Source organism: Bison bison, unplaced genomic scaffold (genome assembly GCF_000754665.1).
Source record: "Bison bison bison isolate TAMUID 2011002044 unplaced genomic scaffold, Bison_UMD1.0 scf7180017864193, whole genome shotgun sequence".
Taxonomy (NCBI): domain Eukaryota; kingdom Metazoa; phylum Chordata; class Mammalia; order Artiodactyla; family Bovidae; genus Bison; species Bison bison.
The window spans coordinates 1,045,549-1,064,477 of record NW_011494765.1 but is presented as its reverse complement, the minus strand read 5'-3'; the positions used below and the strand labels follow the sequence as shown (position 1 = coordinate 1,064,477).

Sequence of the window (18,929 nt, the reverse complement as noted above, 5' to 3'; positions counted from 1 at the left end):
ACTCCAGTATTCTTGCCTGGAGAATCCCAGGGACGGGGGAGCCTGGTGGGCTGCCGTCTATGGGGTCTCACAGAGTTGGACACGACTGAAGCGACTTAGCAGCAGTAGCAGCAGCAGCAGGCTGGACACCATCCTCAGCCTTTTCCATGTCTGCTGGGAACTCACCGAGGGTCCTTGCCCAACCCCATGAGGAGCAGCTGTTGTGACCCAGCTGAGAGTGGTGCTGAGACCCAGAGCAAACAGTACTGGCTGCTCAGGGGAGGCTTTAAAAGGACCCTTCAAACCTCAGAGCAAGATATGGCTCTCCTGCACTTTGGCCAGTGATTTGGGTATTTTACTAGGAAATTGGAGGTACTTCAACAAAATGCAGTTGATTTGGGACTACTGGTGATAAACAGGGCCAGGTTCTCTGGCTTTCTCTATAATATTTCTTTACTCTTAAATTTCAAAACATGAACGTTGATTGGTGTGGGTGCTGTGCTGGTCACTTTCACTTGCGCGTGGTTCTCAACCTTGGCCATATTCGAGTCACGTGGGGAGTTTTAGGAACTACTAAGAAAGTGCCCTGGGTGATTCTAATGCATGGCCATGGTCAAGCATTACTAAACACACTATCACACTCACCCCTGTTTAACCCCCGAGCGATCCCCTGTGGCAGGTGGTGAGAATGGGGATCCAAGGGTGCAGCCGTGTGCGCAGGGGCAGAGCTGGGGCTGGAGCCGAGCTCTGCGTCCCGCTGCCACATCTGCCTCTTCCTGCAGTGACTCAGCTAATGTTTATTGCATGCCAGGTCCTAGCCCACCTCTAGGAGTCTGCCCTGGGCTGGGAAGAGGCCGGTGGGCACAGGTGTAGGGGCTTGGAGGAGGAATGGAGGCTCTCTTTACCTGAGGGCATCAGGTAAGGTTCTCACAAGGAAGTAACATGAAGAAGGAAGCCAGAAGAGTGAGAGTGTGTAAAGCAGTGGGTGGTCGACAGTCCAGACTTTCTGGAAGGGAATGAGCGTATGGACAAGGTAGATGGGTCATAAGCAAGAAGCATTAGGTCACATAGAGATTTGTGTGTCATGCTCAGGAGTTTAGAAACCCCACCTCCGTCAACCTACACACTTGCCTGAAGCTGTTCTACGCTGGCCAGCCAGATGGCAAACAGAGTCAACAACCAGAGCCGCTATTTAGTATTAGTATTAGTATTTAGCCTATGAAGGGAGAGGGGGATAAGAGAAGTGTGAAGCCCGGAGGCCTCACTGGTGTGTGTTGTGCGGTATGCAGCTGCAGCCCTGTGCACAGATGGCCTGTGTGTGGTTTATGCTCTTCTGTCACCATCTCAAACTTCCTTACCAATTTTACCCTCGAACTTGTGCTCTGTGGATGGAGGCTGAGGAGCAGTGGGGTGTGCGCGGGAGCAGAGGTCTGCACAGCATGCTCCAGCTCATCCAGCATGCGTGGAGCTCACTGGCAGGGTAAACGTGTCAGTGTCTGCGGCCGCAACAGGGGACACTGACAGGCCCCAGAGTCCACACTCTGTGTCAGAACCAGAAGTTCTTCAACATTGAGAGAAGGCAGGGGTGTTCTAGGAAGACCAATAACGACCGCAGAAACCTGTCACGTTCCTAACTCATCCTTGTGTTAGCCAACCACCTCTTCCCTCGATGACAAGGAAGGAGAGAAAAAGATGGAGCAACCATCGTCCCTTTTCTTTTCTCGTCAGTAAGCCAAAGACAGAGAATGTTAATAAAATGTGTGTGTATCAAGAATTGAAATAAAAAACAGTTGAGTTAGTTTTGTGCAGCATTTCCACTGTCTGGTAAGAACAAAACACGAATGCATATATGATTTACAAAATACGATTCCACATATGTTAGCATTTAGAACTGGCATTGCATGATACAAAGCTGAACAATTAAAGCCATGCTAATAATTTAAATTCTTATTTTTTTCTTTACATGGAATGACATTAAATAGCAAACTTTAAAAGCACCGTAAAGAGATCATGAAGAAAAAAAAGCTTTATATTTTAGTACTCAACAGCACTTTTTTCCTGCTTATTTCTTTTACACTGGCTTCCACAAATTATGTTATCAGTCTTAGTAAAACCCAGTCTCTGCCCTCAAGAATAGTTATTTGTGCAAAATGTATTTGTTGTCATCTGTCTGAATCTTAGAAGCAACCCTAAGAGATGGGCCTTCCTTGAGTCATTGTTGCAGATAAGAGAAGACAAGTTACTTGAGACCACGTGGCCAGTATCTTCAGAGTCCAGATTCAAGTCCAGGACTTTCTGACCCCAGGACATATTCTCTCTCCACCATGTTGTGTTACCTCAAATGAATCAGATATCTTCTTTAATTTTTTTAAGTTTTGTTTTTTTTTTAAAAGATGGCTTTACCCAGAAAAACCAGAACCAGCCCTCTGATGTGCCCGTCATCACGCTGTACTGTGCTTATTTGTTCCCTCAAGTAGCCAGACTCCTTGGTAACAGGAGGTTTTTTGTTTTTATTATGGAAAACTTCAAATATGTACAAAATACACCAACTCCTATGTACCTATTGCACTGCTTCTACAACTATAGGTATTGTATCATTTTTAAAAATTTAATTATGGTGAAATATATATTACATAAATTTTACCAGTTCAACCATTTTTAGGTGGACAGCCCAGGAACATGAAATATATTCACGCTTCACGTTGCCGTGCAGCATCACCACTGGCCATCCCTAGAACTTTTTTTCATCCTGCAAAACGAAGCCTATGTCCTTTAGAGAACAGCTCCCCTTCCTTCCCCCTTCAGCCCCTGACAACCACCATTCTACTTCTGTCCCTGTGAAGATGACAACTCCAGAGAGAGGAGAGTTGTCCTTTTGTTACTGGCTATTTCACTTAGCGTGATACCTTCAAGTTTCATTCATACTGTAGCATGTGCCAAAAAGCCCTTCTTCCTGAAGGCTGAATAATATTTCATTGTATGTATATTTTGTTTATTCGCCTGTAGACACTTGGATTGCTTCCATCTTTTGACTTTTGTGAATGATGCTGCTATAAACATAACATTCTGCCATTCTTGTATCATCCATACATACCTCATCCTCTCCCTACCCCTCATTTGATTATTAGTGTTACTTGTAGGAACTGTATTTTATTCATCTTTGTATTTCTCTAACTCAGAACCAGGCACACAGTAGGTGTTTCAAAATTTTTGGATGGATGAATCTTCCAGAATTATCACTTTTTTAATTTAAGGAAGGTCCATAAAGAATGGGCACCTCATTTTTCCCCTAAAATTTCAGGATAAATATGCACATAAGATTTTGGTAAAAATTAAATTTATGAAGAAAAATAAGAATTTGATGCTTTCAGTATACATCAGCAGAGCAAGGAAAGATGCTGAAGAATCTGATGGGAGATTTTATTTTTATGCCAGTACGCTCAGTGCTGTGGATAAAAGCCATTTATTTCTGGAATTAAACCTTTGGAATCACCAACTTCACCTGTTAACAAAGATGGACTCATCAATAATGGAATTTTTTATCGACTCCATGTGTCAAGAAGATAATCCAGGAGTAAAACTTGCCTTTTCATAACCAAGTCCTTGATAGGGTTAAGCAGTTTTGTTTATCTGTCCTTCGGGTCAGGGACGGAAAACTCCACTAATGTGATCTGAGCTTGAATGCTCACGGCCTGACTTGCCTGAATTAAAATCGCTCTCAGTCAGTAACCCCAGCGCCTAGAGTGTCGCCCAAGAAGACAAAAGGTTTAATCAGCCTAACAGGAGAACTAAGTCAGCACTTCCTACAAAGGAGGGAATTAACGAGACAGCTTACCTACTCCCCTCCACCACTGCAGAGAGCAGAATGGGGGCGGCCATTTCAACTGCAGGAGGGGGTGGACAAGCGGGTGCAAATGGGTAGGCATTGAGTTGGGCCTGTGGCAGAAAGGACCTTCACCACAGCTTACCTCCTCCCTCCTGGGAGCAGTTCATCTCTGAGGGGCTCGGAGAACGTGAGGGGCTCCCCCTTTGAAGAGAAGGCTTGTGCTCCCCAGTAGGTGTCCAAGGGCAGACAGAATTGAGGCCTTCGAGAAAGGCCCGAGTCTACAGCAGACCATACACGAGAGGGCTGGGCTTCGGAAGCCACCTTGTGTAAAACTCAGACTCTGCCCTGTGCGGGGCATGTGACCTGCTCCTCCGTAAGGATCAGGTGAACCGTGAGTATGCTCACTTCCTTAGAAGATGAGTCCTGCAAGGGAAAGCACCCTCTGTGCCTGCTGCCGGTCAGACCTCACACGTGCCTCTAGTAATAGCACCAGGTTAGGGCAGGATGGTCGCCCGTTGGGTGGGAACGGTTCACCTGACTCTTACCCTCCCAGGCTCCACTGAACGTGTCCACTTCTCCCAAGTTCACACCTGCTGCCCCGAAAGGATTAGCCTTTTCCTGTCTGACTCCGGTGGTATTTTGCCACCCAGCCCAGCAGCCCGGCACCATAGGCAGTACTTGTTTCCATTCTCAGCTGACACGGCTAATGTTCTCTGAGCTCTCTGCATGAAAGGCCCCCTCTGTCACATTTCCCCTAAGTCCTTCCCATCCGTGCCCATGTCCTTCAGTTTGTTTCTATGACACAGACATCTGACCAGGGGGCTGTCATCTCCAGTAAATAGACAACAGCCCCAACATGTTCATATCTCCCCAAAGATGAGATTCTTTCTGCTCTCCTACAGCTAAAGCCTGCCTCAGGCTACTCTTGCATACAAATCTGATTGCAAACTTGAATTTTTTGATCCCTCAGCAGACTTCTTCCTGGCAATGCTGGGCCAAATCTCCAGGACTGAATGCTCACAGCTCCAATGAGCATTTCCTCTGAGCAGCTCTAAGCTCCCTGGACACAAGTGTCACTCATCAGGCCCCGTGCTCTGAGACCTCCTTACCATCAGGCTAAGCGGTATCTCAACCACACAGAGACTGCAGGGCTCCTATGACAAGAACCAGGGCCACGCACACTCTGTGGTTCTTTAACCAGTATCCCTGAGTTTCTACTTAGGGGCTGAGAGTATAGTAGTGAGGCCAGCAGGGCCTCTGCCCTCTCGAGCTCCTGGTCATGGGGACACCAGTGAAGATTACCCTGCACGCAGGGTGTACCAGGCACTGTGGGAGCACTGAGTAGGGGTGTGTGACTGCCACACACAGGCCTGTGTTTAAAGGATGATAGCCCAGGTAGAAGGAGCAGAACTGGCAAAAGCACAGGAGGAAGTGGCAAAGGACCTGGCCTGTGACTAAGAGATGCATTTGAAGCATCAGGTGTACAGGAGAGCATAGGAAAGTGACACAGAAGGACTCTGGGAAAGAAAGCTGGGGACTGCGTCTGCCCGCATGAAGCTTATAGTCTAGTGCAAGGACTAGATAAGCACCCAAATGTAACATCTCCACAGTCCTTGAGTAGGATAGTGACGTGATCCAATTTGCATTTTAGAAATCTCTCTGGCCAGAAGAATTAAAGTGGTTGGGGAGGAACAAAAGAGGAGAGCCACATGAAGCTGAACGCCTACCATGGCAGTCAGGCCTGTGCCAAGGGATGGAGAGCAGGGGACAGGCTGATGAGACGTTGCCCTGGGGAAAGGGGACAGACTCAGAAGTCTGATAGGTCTACTGTGAGCAGCCATGGATGATGATAACTCCAGAAAGAAAAGCAGATTTAGAGTGCAGTCCAGATGGGATAGTAATTGGCAGTTTTGGGGCCCTTCTGAATTTGAGGTTCCATCCAGGTGGGGATTGAGACATGAGTTTGGAATGAGAGAAGTCTGAACTGACAGTGTTTATTAGCAGTGATCAGTGTATGAGTGACATTGTGCTCATGGTTGAGACCTCCTGGAGAGAGAATTAATTGCCCTACTGTGGTTCCAAGGGTGAGAAACTTCCAGACCACAGGAATGGAATTCCAGGTGGGCTTCTGTTGGTTCTCACTGGCTGATCTTTCCACTTTGCAGCAAGGAAGGTATAAATTCATGCCAAAGTAATAAATGTCATGAAAACTCTTTCCCCTGAGGAACTGATGTGTGTTTTTCTCCTCATAGACAGTGTAATATTTGCATTCTTCTTCCCTTCTTGCCTTGGCAGCTGGGAAGCTCAGAGCTAATTTTGTAACTTTATTTTATTTCATTTTAAGAATGTTTGTTTATTTGGCTGTGTCAGGTCTTAACTGTGGCATGTGGGATCTTTAGTTGAAGCATACAGTGACACGTGGGATCTAGTTCCCTGACCAGAGATTGAACCCGGGCACCCTGCGTTGGGACTACTGAGTCTTAGCCCCTGGACCACAGGAAAGTCCCTGTAACTTAATTTTAGAAACCACACAGGACCTGCATATCCAGATGCTCTTTTCACAAATAAATACATTTTATATGTTTATGTATTTTCCAGCACCAATTTTTTTTTCTTTGTTTTAGGGGCCTCAGTTCCTTTGTAAAATTAGGTGGGGTACAACTGTATACAAATAAATATCCCCCTTACTCTATTATTTTAGTATCATCCTTGTGCAGTAAGTCTGCCCAGTTGCTGAGCTAATATTGACTGGATTTAAGCAGGAGGGACTCTCGGAATTTACAGCAGCTACACAGTAAATTTAACACTCACCTAACTCATTAAAGCAGGATAAAAGTGGAGCTTCAAACGTCTGTGTTTGCCACCAAGTCTGTGAGAGGAGGGGTACCTTTAATTCAGTTCAAGATGTAGAAGTCTGATCTTTCAGAATTGAGAATACACTGTTGAAATTAAAGCCTTGTCTGTGTAGATGAGTACTCCAAATACCTTCAAAGAAGGATTGAGGTGTTGACTACAAAGATGGGTGGTTTTTTAAGCTTAGGGTGTTGTTTTCTTGACTCATAAAATGTGGTTCAGTAAAAGCAAACTTCCTTATCAAACAGCATAAGCACAAAGTTACCTGGGTGATAAAATCTTATTTTTGATCATCCCTATTTATTATTTTAAAATTATAACTTGCTACTGGTTAAGATCACTCTATAAATGGTTTTCAAACTGTGTTCACTGCCTTAGGGACTGCAAAGGTATGGGATGGGGAGAGGGGCACGGGGTGGAGAGAAGATCAGCCAGCAAGGAGAGCCCAGCCAGCATCCCCACCCCCAGCACCCCCAGAGCATCTGGGCTGTTGAAGGTATCAGGGCTCCTTATGTATAAAGTGCTATCCAAAGAGCAGGTTCCTCTTCTACAAGTGCAAAGAAAAGTTTGGGAATCATCCCACTGAAGGACATATCTCATAACTTGCTGTTGGGGTATGACTGTGGCTAATATGGAAGCGGCCGGGGTTTGGAATCGGGCCCTTCATTCCCACCCTGCCTCCTACCAGCTCTGTGACCTTGGGAGATGTCTCCTCCTCTCTGAACTAGCTTCCTCATCTGTAGAGTAGAATGCCACCAGGATAACAGCCACTTCACAGGTCTGTGAGAGTGAGGTACGTCAGCGGATGTAGGAGTGCCACCTGCCAGAGTTCAAGCACTGATGGCCTCGTTCCTTCCCTCTAACCCTCCTCTCTCCATCTTATCTCTGTCTCCCAGGAGGAGCCAATCACCTTCTGCGAGGAAGCCTTCGTGTCGCACTATCGCTCAGGAGCCATGAGGCAGTTCCTGCAGAATGCCACCCAGCTGCAGCTCTTTAAACAGGTGCCCAGCCTCCCTTGCCTGGTCTGCGTCTGGGGCCCCAGTGGGGTTTCTGCAGCCGCCTCCACTCTAAGCACTGAGGCTGAAGACATGGGTGGGACTCAGGCCTCAGTGCAAAGAGGCCCAGGGTCTGGGGAGGGAGACTGGGCAAGGAGGGTGCTTAGCCACCAGACAGTGACTTTGCAAATATGCCATGCAGTTTAACAAGTTATCATAAACACACAGCCAGTTTTTTAAACTCACAATTCCAAAGGCCTTTTCCTGTCTTGGTTCTTTGGTCGTATACTAAGGAGCCCAGCTGAATGGCCTTCCCCTGTTTCTTTGAACAAGCTGATATGCTTTTGTTCTTTCTTTGTATAGTTTATCGATGGTAGATTAGACCTTCTCAATTCTGGCGAGGGCTTCAGTGATGTTTTTGAAGAGGAGATCAACATGAGCGAGTATGCTGGTAAGGGCAGTTCATTTTTCTTTATGAGCTGTGGTCTGTGTGTGGGATTGGGGTGTGTTCACAAGGAGTGGCCATGACTTCTTTTTTCCTTCACTGGGGATGAAAGAGAGACTGATTTCCAACTTGGCCTTGAAACGTTGGAGGAATTCCCTTCCCTTTTTGATGACATGTGCACTGGTGCAACTGAAGTCCTGCATCTTGGGGTCACTTGCTTCCCCCCAGGTGGGTGAAGTCTAGATAACGTGGTGGCCCCCACAATGCAGTGGAAAGCACAAAAGGTACTGAATTAGGAGACCTGGATTCACTGCCTAGCAGTGAGGACTTGGTTGAGTCATTCACCTCTTTTAACTGAAGTGTTATCTGTGCACGGACTGTAACAGTGCCTACCTCATAGGAGTCCTGTTGAGATGAAATCAGAGACCCTGAGGAAAGGTGTGTGCAGACACCCAGGACAGACCCTGGCACAGGATCGCTAAATGTTTCTTTAAGATGTAAAGATCATCGCAGGGGCCGTGTCTCTGTAGACTTTTAGAACCAGAGGAATCAGGCTCTCATTTTTTCAGAGGAGGCATCTGAGGCCCAGAGAAGTGTTAGAGGCTGACCCTGCCTCCTGAATCCCAATCTGTCCGCCTTTCCAAATCTCAGCGCCTCAGTCTTTGTTGGCAAAGTAAAGCTAAATGCAAAACAATGGTAGTCAGCTACAGGCCCCCTCTTATTGCTGGGCATGTGTCTGGTCTGGACTGTGCTGGATAATCTAACTGGCAGGGCATAAATTCTTAGAGCCAGGCATTATCTCACCTACGAACCCCTTTGTCAGGCCCGACTAACCTGTGCTGCATGGAGAGCACAGTAATCAATAACAATAAAACCAGTGTGGAAATCACTGAGGAGCATTTCCTGAGTGCCTTCTTCTGTGACCACAACTCTGTACATTAAGAATGAGAGGGGGCCAGTTCTGCCCTCAGGGAACTTTTAGACTGCCAGGAGAAAACTCACAACCAAAAACAATACAGACTAAACCATTGCAGGCAAAGGAGCAGACACAGGTCTTTGTGCAAGTAGCACAGGGCTCTATTAACGCTCACTCTGTAACATGAGAGCTTTACAACGGAGGCGGGTTTGAGAAGTGTCCTAACAGTTGAATTTATGGGTTCTGGGGAGGAGACAGGCTTCAGGTGTTGATAAACTAAGTCAAGTCATTCAGTCTTCTAGAAAAGCTGTCTGCTGTTAAGACCTCCATATCCCACCAGATAAAATGAATCTGTTCCCCACAGCACCCCCCTTTCCTTTTCCTGGTACTACTTTAGCATAAGGCAGGCCGAACGTGTGCTTACACTGGACACACGGCCCTGTGGTTCCTGCCCTGGCGTGACTCTCAGGATTTTAGAGAGCACAGACCTATAGATGTTACCTATTCTAGAGGTAACAAGAATAGGTAACTCCTTCCCTCCAGTTCAAGGCAAGGAGTGGGAGAAGCCTACAGAGGAAATGACTGAGCTGGTCACTGAGTGTGTGCAGCAGAGAGAGCAGGGAATGTTAGCCAGGCAAGGGAAACAGCATTTGTGAGGGCATGGACGGCTTGGAGGATGCATGATCAGGGAGCCTGAGGTTGTACAGAATGGTAGTACAGCACGGAGAGGCAGATGGTGGGCAGTGCCAAGACAAGACGGAGGAAGAGAAGCAGGGTTGTTAGGGGGTCTGACCTCTATCCAGTAGGCAAGAAGGAGGATTTGGGTTTGTACTCAGGACACTGATAGGATCAGATAGCACTCTGAGAAAGAAACCTGTGGCAGCAGCTCCTTCAGGGAGGGGGCGTGGGAGCCTCCGTGTGGTTCTCCAGATTTTGAGCTTTCCAAGTCCTGCATGCTGAAAGCAACTTGAGGAACTCCTGAGGGCAGATGTATGACTTCTCTAAATACCAGCTTCTCTGCCTCCTCTTTCCCCAGGGAGTGATAAGCTATACCACCAGTGGCTCTCCACAGTCCGGGTAAGTGCCACCCCCGCAGAGCTACCTGGGCTCCTCCTTGGCTGCCGGCCGCCCTCCTCCTGCCCTGCCACCCACAGTGCTGTCATTCGGCCCAGGGCACTGTGTGCGCCCAGCTGAAGATACTTTTGTTTGTAAAGCCAGGCCATTCTGGTGCCAGGTGGAGACTAGCAGGAAGAGACTGTCCAAAGTCCGCCCTCAGTGAGGGTGATGAGAGGCAGGAGAAGCTTCCTTGCCTCAGGAAGCAGGCCAAGGCGTGTTGAAAGGATATTGCCTCCTCAGAGGATTTCCAGGGGTCTCTTTCTAGGGTCAGACCAGTTGGGAACTTTTCATGAGAAACCCAAAAATCGGTCCCACTTCCTGCTCTGAAATCCGTTTCACAGCACAAGGCTCCTGGGAGGATGGAAAATGCATCACTGAGGGTTTTCGTCCCCTCACTCTTGTTGTAAGCAGTTTTTGATTGTGTTAGAAGCCAGGTGCTAGGGCTTCAAAAGCCACTAAAGAATTCAGATGTTGCCTTTCCTTAAATGGGTTCGTCAGTGAGTATGTACCGAAGGTTTTCTGTGTGCCGGGCGCCGCACTGGGTACTGGGATCCAGTGGGAAGCAGGACACAGGCCCTGCCCTGGGGGAGATCCCGCTCTTGCTGGGGAGGCAGGCGCATAAACAGGAGCCCCAGCGCGGTGTGGTAAGTGTGCGCTCCTGCTCGTGGGCCAAGCACACTGCTGCCAAGGCGGGTCCCTTGGAAGTGGCTGCAGTTGGCCGAGAGTAAGCAATTCCTCAATGAAAGGTTTCTTTTGTTCTTCTCGAATGGCCAAACATGGCACTTGGCAAATCACAGACAAGCAATAAGGACTCGTTGATTGATTGATAAAGGGAGTTTTAATACTCTAAAGGACCATTGAAATAGGATACAGAGTAATTTTGGAAAGCAGTATGGAACAAATGAGTGGGTGAAAATTTCCTATTATCCTACAACAGAGAATGCTTTCTAGGTCAAATTTTGAAGTTTTTCATTAAAGCTCAAGGTTTCTAATATAGACGGTTACCAAAAATTGTGCTAAAAGTTAATCCCAATAATTATATAGTATGTCTGACTCTTTTGTATATGCCCTGGATCCAATTTCTCTTTCCATTCAAATCTGTTGGGATTGTTGCAGAAAAACCCGAATGAACTTTTGGGCCAACCCAATATCTTTCCAAACCACCACAAATCTGATTATGTGATGCACTTGGTTAAAAATCCTCTGGGGTATGGACTGCTCATGCTGGCCCTCTGTGGTTGACCCCGTCTGGCTCTCGGTTCCACTCGCCAGTCCTCCTATGATGCGCTGACTGTTGTTACTCACAGAACATGCCATGGCTTTACAGCTTCTGCGCTTGTTTATGAGCTGCTTCCTGTCCCCGGAATGTCCTTATCCGCGCTGTCCCCAACGCAAGCGCCTACTCTTCCTTCATGGGCCAAATATTTCATCCTCTGATGCCTTCCCCATCCTGCTACACAATGAGCTGCCGCCACCTGCCTTGTGCGCACGGCCAGTGTGGTTCTTGCCACCTTGGGTGGCACTTGTTTCCCCCCAGACTAGGGGTCTTTGAAGGCAGAGACCTGCCCTCTAGTGGCTTGGTACCCTCAGAACCTAAACCGGGGCATCCCCACCGTGAGTCCTTACAAACAACACAGAAAACCAGGGGGAAGAAAGGAGGCTGCGTGACTTAAGGTAGTCACAGTAGCCAGATAACCTTGCCTAATCGGCCCCCAGTTTTCTGCCCCAGCTCAGTGTTAGCATCCATTGTTATTAAACTTATCTTAGTGTTGTCCGTGGTAACTAGAATTTCTTGAGAAGAAATTCTTGTAGATTTCTTGTAGAATTCCTTGTAGATCACTCCAAAGAAAGCTTTGCCTCAGAGACCCTGTGATGAGCTTTCCTCCCAGCCAGCAGACAGGTGCCAAGCACAATACTGAGCCTGGGGTCCCACCTCAGCTATTCTATCACCATCCACCATCCCCCCTCTGCCCCCACACCCACCCATAGGGATTCTGCTGTGGTCGGAATTTAATTGCCCAGGACCAGTCACCATCTAAGCCTGTTCCTCTAATTAAGTTACACACTTTTGAAATGTTGCTTAACTTGATTAAAGAGAAGAGGTCTTTGTTGCTGTTGGCCTACTATATCTTCAGTCCAAATTGCTAACTGACGTTTTTATTATAGAAAGGAAGTGGAGCAATTTTGAATACTGTAAAAACGAAAGCAAACCCGGCCATGAAGACTGTCTATAAGTTCGTAAGTACTGGTCTTGGTCTCGGGATCCACACAGATCTGTTCCTGAGCATGACGACAAAACTCTTAGACTGAACCCTATGTTGCAGAGCTGATTTGGGGGCTGCTGTGTTATTTCCTAAAGCTCTCAAAACTCTCAGAATTGTTTAGCATTGATGTTTTATGACCAGGTCAGTGACGTTTTTTCATTTAAAATGTTTCTGCACACAGTGGCTGCAATAGAGAAATGGGCGGCTACTTGTTTTAGCTTTTCAGATGTAGATGGGGTGGCTAAAATTCCAGTGCTCCATCCAGAAGACCCAGAGGCTGTGGTCTGTCGGGTGTTCTGGTAGACCTTTCCTGTGTTTATCCTCGCTATTATGTCAGAATAAAGCAGCTGCTCTGCAGGTTACTGAAGAATGCTCGTGGTGGGACACATGCCCATTTTTTTGTCCCAAATTCTTCATCATCTCTCTCATCACCGCCCTATAGGAAATGCATTGTTTGTGAAACTTGTGCCCACAGCAGAGTGAAAATAAGAGAACACGCCGGTTCCCGATGCTCCATCTTTTACGAGCCTCAAGTATTTTTTCTCATGGTTTCTCCTGCTTCCTAATTTGACTCCAAGACACTTAACTGGGGTGGTTGTGTTTTATTTCCATTTTTAATTTTGTTAGTCCTTTCTGTGCTTAAATAGTAATTATTTTAATAGGGTGGGTAGCTGCCAAGAGAACCGCACAGGTCGTAGAATGACAGAAAGTCAAAGCCAGGGTGTCTGCTGAAATGAAATTTAAGAAATGGCATCAGAGAAACCCAGCAATGTGTCTGTTTGGCCTGGGCAGAAAATTGGTCCTAAAGCCCTGCCCTGGTTAAGCGTAGTGGATATTCTGAACCTTGCAGCTGGAGAAGCTGCTGCTCTCCTCTTACTGGTAGCTGTCGCCAGGCTGCAGAGATAAATAATTACAGAGAGCAGAAGAAGAGCTTCAGAGGTGGGGAAAAATCAGTGCCATCAAAATGCAGAAAATAAAATCTGTGTAGCCTCTTTAAGGGCTTTTTTTTAACCTTTCAACATTGTATTTGTTTTCATAGCCATTATATTTTCAACTTGATGATCCCATTTTCCTTCCTTTTTCTAGTAATCAGAGAAGGTGATTCACGATGGACTGAAATCAAGCACAGTCCCTGCTGGAAACAGAAGGGGAATCTTAACTTAAATTAATTTTTCATGCAGGCAAAAGATCATGCAAAAATGGGAATAAAAGAGGTGAAAAACCGCTTGAAGCAAAAGGTACTTGAAGTTCTTATTCAAAATGTATAAGCACCGTGTATGAAATGCGTGGCCACAAAAAAGTACGATGTGATCAATAGAGGCTGTTTGATACAGTGTTGTTAGCACACTTCAAAATGCATTACCAGCTGTCCGGGAGTTTTCACACTGTTATAAATATTCACAGACAAAAAACTGTCTTCAAATAACATTAAGACTGGCTTAAACCCACAAAGGCAAGCAAGTTCAGAGTTACTACTGTTAGTCTGTCCCCTGCTCACCCGCCTGGGCCCGCACTTCACTAGGGTCCATACAGATTGGCTCGACCTCCCCACCCCAGCACTACCAGCTCCTACAGCTGACCTCTGCCCTGGGGCTGGTTGTAACCAAAATCAAGAAGCACCTCCAGGGAAATGACTGCCGTGGTTCCAGCCTGCACGTGGGTTTGAGGAGGATACTGCAGGCTCTGCTCGCAGTTCATATGTGAGACCCAAGGGGCAGGGAAAGACTCTGATTGTCTTCATGGACCATCAGTAAAGTCATATAAAATCATACAGACTGCATCCTGACTAAGACTGCCCCTACCTGATTCTCTAGATTTGTGCAGGGAAGTTGCTATAACAGAGAGGGCATCTTTATATTATTATGAATATCAGCATCAGTATTAGCATTGCTACCCTTCATTAAGCACTTTCTAAGGATGGTCCAGCCCAGGAGCTTTCTCATTTAATCCATAGAGCCACTCTGGGGGGGTATTATTCTCATATCCTGTGTAAGGAGACCCCCAGTTAAAAGGTGAAATAATTTGTTCAAGGTCACACTGGTGGAGCCTGGCAGAGCCAGGATTCAATTCCAGATTCATCTGCTTCAGTGTCTGTGCTCTTATCACTGTAGTATTTCATACTGCCTTCTTGAAACAAGTGTTTTGTTTTCCAAAAGATGTTTGGGATCACTTACTTCATTATCTCCACACCTCCAAAATGTGCCAGGTAATAAGGATCTTTGTCTATCTCGGCAGTTTTTTTAAAAATTGAAAGCAGTTTTAATTTTAGAAGTCAGAAAGGACCTCTCATTAATTTGAAATGGCCAAAGGAATTGATTCCTCTAATTGCAAAATAATTTGCTCTGACTAAGCATTCACATTCTTAGTTTCAGCTGGGAGTGAATTTTTAGCAGCTGAGATTCAAGTCCTGGAAATAAAAATCCTGCTAATGTAAATTCAGATAGACCTTAACTGTGGTCTGTTGCACTCTGCCAGAGACTGGCAGGTGGAATCCTTTACTTGGATGTTATTTAAGTCCCTAAGTACACCTTTTTATCTCCTATCCCAGTCATGCGTAACTGAATTGGATTGCAGATGTAAAATGGAGGGGCAGGGAGGGCGGAGCTGTCACCAGGCTCTCCTTCCTTGATAACCGCATCAGGCTGGTATTAGAAGGTTACTTGGAGTAAGCAGAGAAAGGTCGCCTCCTCAGGCAGAGGACACATGTTGCCTCCTTGGTCAGATCTGTTCTCTGCAGGCCATCGCCTCCTTCCTTGTACACATAAGCATCAGGCCTTAAGAAAATCCCCTTTTTATGATGGGTAAAATTTGTGCAAATAACCAGTTAAACTGAGGGCTTTTGATGTTGTTCAAAGGTTCACTTAGACAATCTAGATCACTCTCCTCCCTACCATCTCCCTTTCCTCTCCTTGATGGCATTTGAGGCAGAGTCTTCCCTCCCCTGTTCCTCTTCCCCCTGCCAGTCTTTTCAAGAATAGCTTCAGGAGATAATGTTCTATAGAGAGTGTCAGTACATTTCAGGTGACACAAACGGTGAAGGCATTTCATAGAAATGTGGCTTGTCACCATCGGACTGTTGACAGATCTATTAGTGCACCCTTTTCAATTTTCACTTTTCCCCCTTCGGTCTTACAGATTTCTGCAGACTTGATATTTTGCAGTTGTTCTTGGAAGAGCCATTTTGTAATTGAGACTCTAGCATTGTTCGGGACAGACAGGACCAGGTCTTCCACAGGGCTCCAGCTCCCTTTCCTGAGCTAATTTAGGATCTGGCTTTGTCTGACCTCTCTCACCGCAGTAGAAAATATTTCCTTGGCTTTTTTACCCCTCCACCTTCCCTTTACATGGCAACATATCTGTGTGGCTCCCCAGATGCATCCCATGTAGACATCTCGTTTGGTTTCTGCTACAAAATCGAGGCTGTTCCCAACAAAGACCTAATTTTCAAATGTACTGGGTTGCCACCTGGCTTCCTCTAACTCTGCATAGCAATGGTGACCCCACAGATATAATCAAGAACCCAACCTTGCCCTCTTTGCTCTTGCCTTGGGTTTGAATTGCAAATAGAAGATGTGGGGCCGACCTGTGGAGAGGTCAACATGGTGTGTGGAGGTCCATCTCTAATATGACTGAGCAGGGCCCTTCTCCATCCCTCGTTCATTTGTGCTGCAGACTTTCAAAGCCTCTGAAAGAAGAGCTTTCAAAGTATCCCTGTGACCATTGGCAAATAATTGTTAATAGAGACTGTAGTGTAGCTTTTATTCCATACCTGCTCTGCTTTAGCCCAACAACAAAAAAGGATGGATAACACATTTCTCTGGATAAATGGAGCAAGGTGGTCAAATTCTTCTATAGCTTAGCCTTCTTTGAAGTTTAACTTGCTCAAAATTAGGAAGAAGAAATGGCAAGGAATGCTACCCAGCCATCACTTTCTAAAGGGAAAATCAGTTCTTTCATCCAGAGCCCCTCCCCACCAGACCTGGCCTGTTGGGAGGATGCTGCATGGCTGGGCTGTGGCTCTCAACAAACCTCCTTCTATTGCAGTGTTGTACACCGCTGCACCAAATGCCCTCTTTTAAAAACAGTAGCTATTCCCACACTCCTTCTTTCCTATGAGGAACATTAAAATATTTATGTAAGGATGTCCCTTTTTTTTTTTCTTTTTTTTGCCTATTGGAGAACCCCTGAAAAATAATAATATTTTCTTCAGTATAAAATTAAAATGACTGAGTCAAATGGGCCCATTTCACAGCCTTTTTTTGGGTTTTTTTGGCCATACCATACAGCTTGAGGGATCTTAGTTCCCTGACCAGGGATTGAACCCAGCCCAGGCTGCAGCTGTGAAAGGGCCAAGTCCAAACCAGTGGACTTCCAGGGAATTCCCTCACAGCCCTTTTTAAATATTTGATCTTTTAAAGATACCTTGAGCTTGTCGATTCAGAGTCTGTGTGACTGAAAGGAGCAGGTTCACAGTTGAGTCAGTGAAGACTTGAGTTTCTGGCGAAGCATTTCCTAGTGTATCGAAGGGAGTGAGGCAGCACCTTTGGGGCTGGGAGACCCAGGTAGACTCTTGTGGGACAGACATTTTCACACCGTATCACACAACTGTCAGCTCCCTGTCTCCACTGCAGCCTCAAATCACAGAAATTCCAACTCTGGATACTATTTTGCTATCAATATTCATCCCGTAGTTTGCATTTGCTGTAGCGTGAAGTAGACTGGAAAAGGACACTGCACAAATCCGAACATGGAGACCAGGAAGCTAAGTCAGAGATGGGAGGCCCCAGCCTCACACCCATGAGAGCCTTCAAACCCCTCACTCTGTGGTGTGGAATTGGGGCCTCTGAAGCAGACAGATAAGCCGGATTCAGTCCTGCCAGTTTTTCTCATTTATAAAGTATGGGAAATAGAGATTTTTACTGGACTGTTGTAAGGACTAGAAGAAATAATGGGTTTAAACAGCAACACATAGTAGCCGTTTGGCAAATGGGAGATTCCAACCTGTCTGTCTTCTTCTATCCCGCATCTGGAGCGGCTGGTCTGCCCACGCACCCGTGTGCGTGTACCTGGAGAGCATGGCCGGGCTGGGAGCCTCTCCCTTTTGGTCCTCCACACTGCCACCAGAGTAGTCTTCCAGGCACCCTGCTCCCTGCCTCCCATGGGCCAGGAATGTTCTGGAATCTCTGCCTCATGAAGTCATATAGCCTCAGCTCCCTCACCCCAGTTCCCACCCAAGGCCACGCCAAGCCCCCTTCTTCCTCTGGGTTCCCATCTCCGGACTCCTCCTAGGGACTCAGTCCCTGCCTTCTCCAGAGGCAAATGGAGATTAGATCCCAGGCGTGATCTCTGATTCCAGCCTGGGGAAGGTGATAGAAATTGTATTCTTTTCTGACTCCTTTGTTGACCAAGGGATGGGAACTAACAATCTCCCAGCTCTGAACAGAGCTATGGGAGAAATCTACCAACCTTCAGCGGCCTCTTACCCGCAGCTCCATCTAGTGTCTTCCTCCTGTGTGACTCTTCAGGAAGGAACAGATTTACCCTGCCTGTTACCTTCTTGATTTTTTTTTTAAGGACATTTTGAGCATTTACCAAAAAAAAAAAAAAAATTGTGGAGAAAATTCAACAAATCAACAAGGAAAAAAGGGAATTTTATAACCTGTATTTTCACTCACTGTATCCTGACCGTTTCTCAAAACACTAAATATTTCCTGCACATGTTGTTTTAAATGGCCACATACAGTTTTATCTGATAGATGTACATACATTCATTAATCCCATTGCTAGACGCTTTAGTTAGTTCCAGTATTTCTTAGGCAAACATCCTCATAGGTAAACCTTGTAGGAATTCTTAATTATTCCATCTGGATAAATTTCTGAAAGTAGACTTAGTGGGCCAGAGGCTCTTTCCTCTTTTAGGGTTTTGATAGGAATTGCAGTTTGTGTTCCCACCAGAAGAGTATGAGAATTTTACCATTCTCTTTGCTGATGGCATCTCAGTTAATTCTTAAAGGACAATTTCTTTAATCACAGGTACCAAGTATTGTGTTTTTGGATCCATGCAGTATGTAAGATCTCTGCTGGTACCTGCAGGAGAGGGTGTGAGCCCCTGTTTCTTTCCTGACGGACTTCTCCCTCTCTGTTCTCTAGGATCCTGGGAGGAAGCAGTTTTCCTACCCCAGGTGAAAGAAATAGTGAAGAAGTTAACAGATTAGTGGGGCGAGCCCCAGGACTTTGTAAGAAATCTTGGGCACCTTTGGGTCTTCTAACTAAAGAAAATTAACATGTATATTGATGCACAAGCACATGTGTATACTGGACACATTTGGCTTCCAAATGTCCTATTCAACTTTACAATGATTTGTTGTGATAGGGTTTCTGAGGACAAGGCCACATCTGATGAGTTTTTGAGCACCTCCTTGACTCAGAATACCTTCTCTTGTGCTGTTGTCATGGGTCCATATGGTATAAATCACATTGCCCTGGGCTCCTCCGCTTTCTCGCAGTGTGGTCTTGGGTAACTTGCCCTCTCTGA

The 18,929-nt window shown here is 46.2% G+C and overlaps 1 protein-coding gene across 4 annotated transcripts in view; it reads left to right on the top strand.

The window, feature by feature from the left end:
* Positions 1-18,929, top strand: part of DENND1A (DENN/MADD domain containing 1A) — a 520,043-nt gene that overhangs the window by 444,841 nt on the left and 56,273 nt on the right. For all 4 annotated transcript variants that reach the window (XM_010844030.1, XM_010844029.1, XM_010844031.1 and 1 more), the window contains 5 exons: positions 7,555-7,659; positions 8,017-8,104; positions 10,051-10,091; positions 12,297-12,368; positions 13,576-13,632. In XM_010844030.1, coding sequence (XP_010842332.1) covers positions 7,555-7,659; positions 8,017-8,104; positions 10,051-10,091; positions 12,297-12,368; positions 13,576-13,632 — 363 coding nt within the window. The remainder of the gene's footprint in view (positions 1-7,554; positions 7,660-8,016; positions 8,105-10,050; positions 10,092-12,296; positions 12,369-13,575; positions 13,633-18,929) is intronic.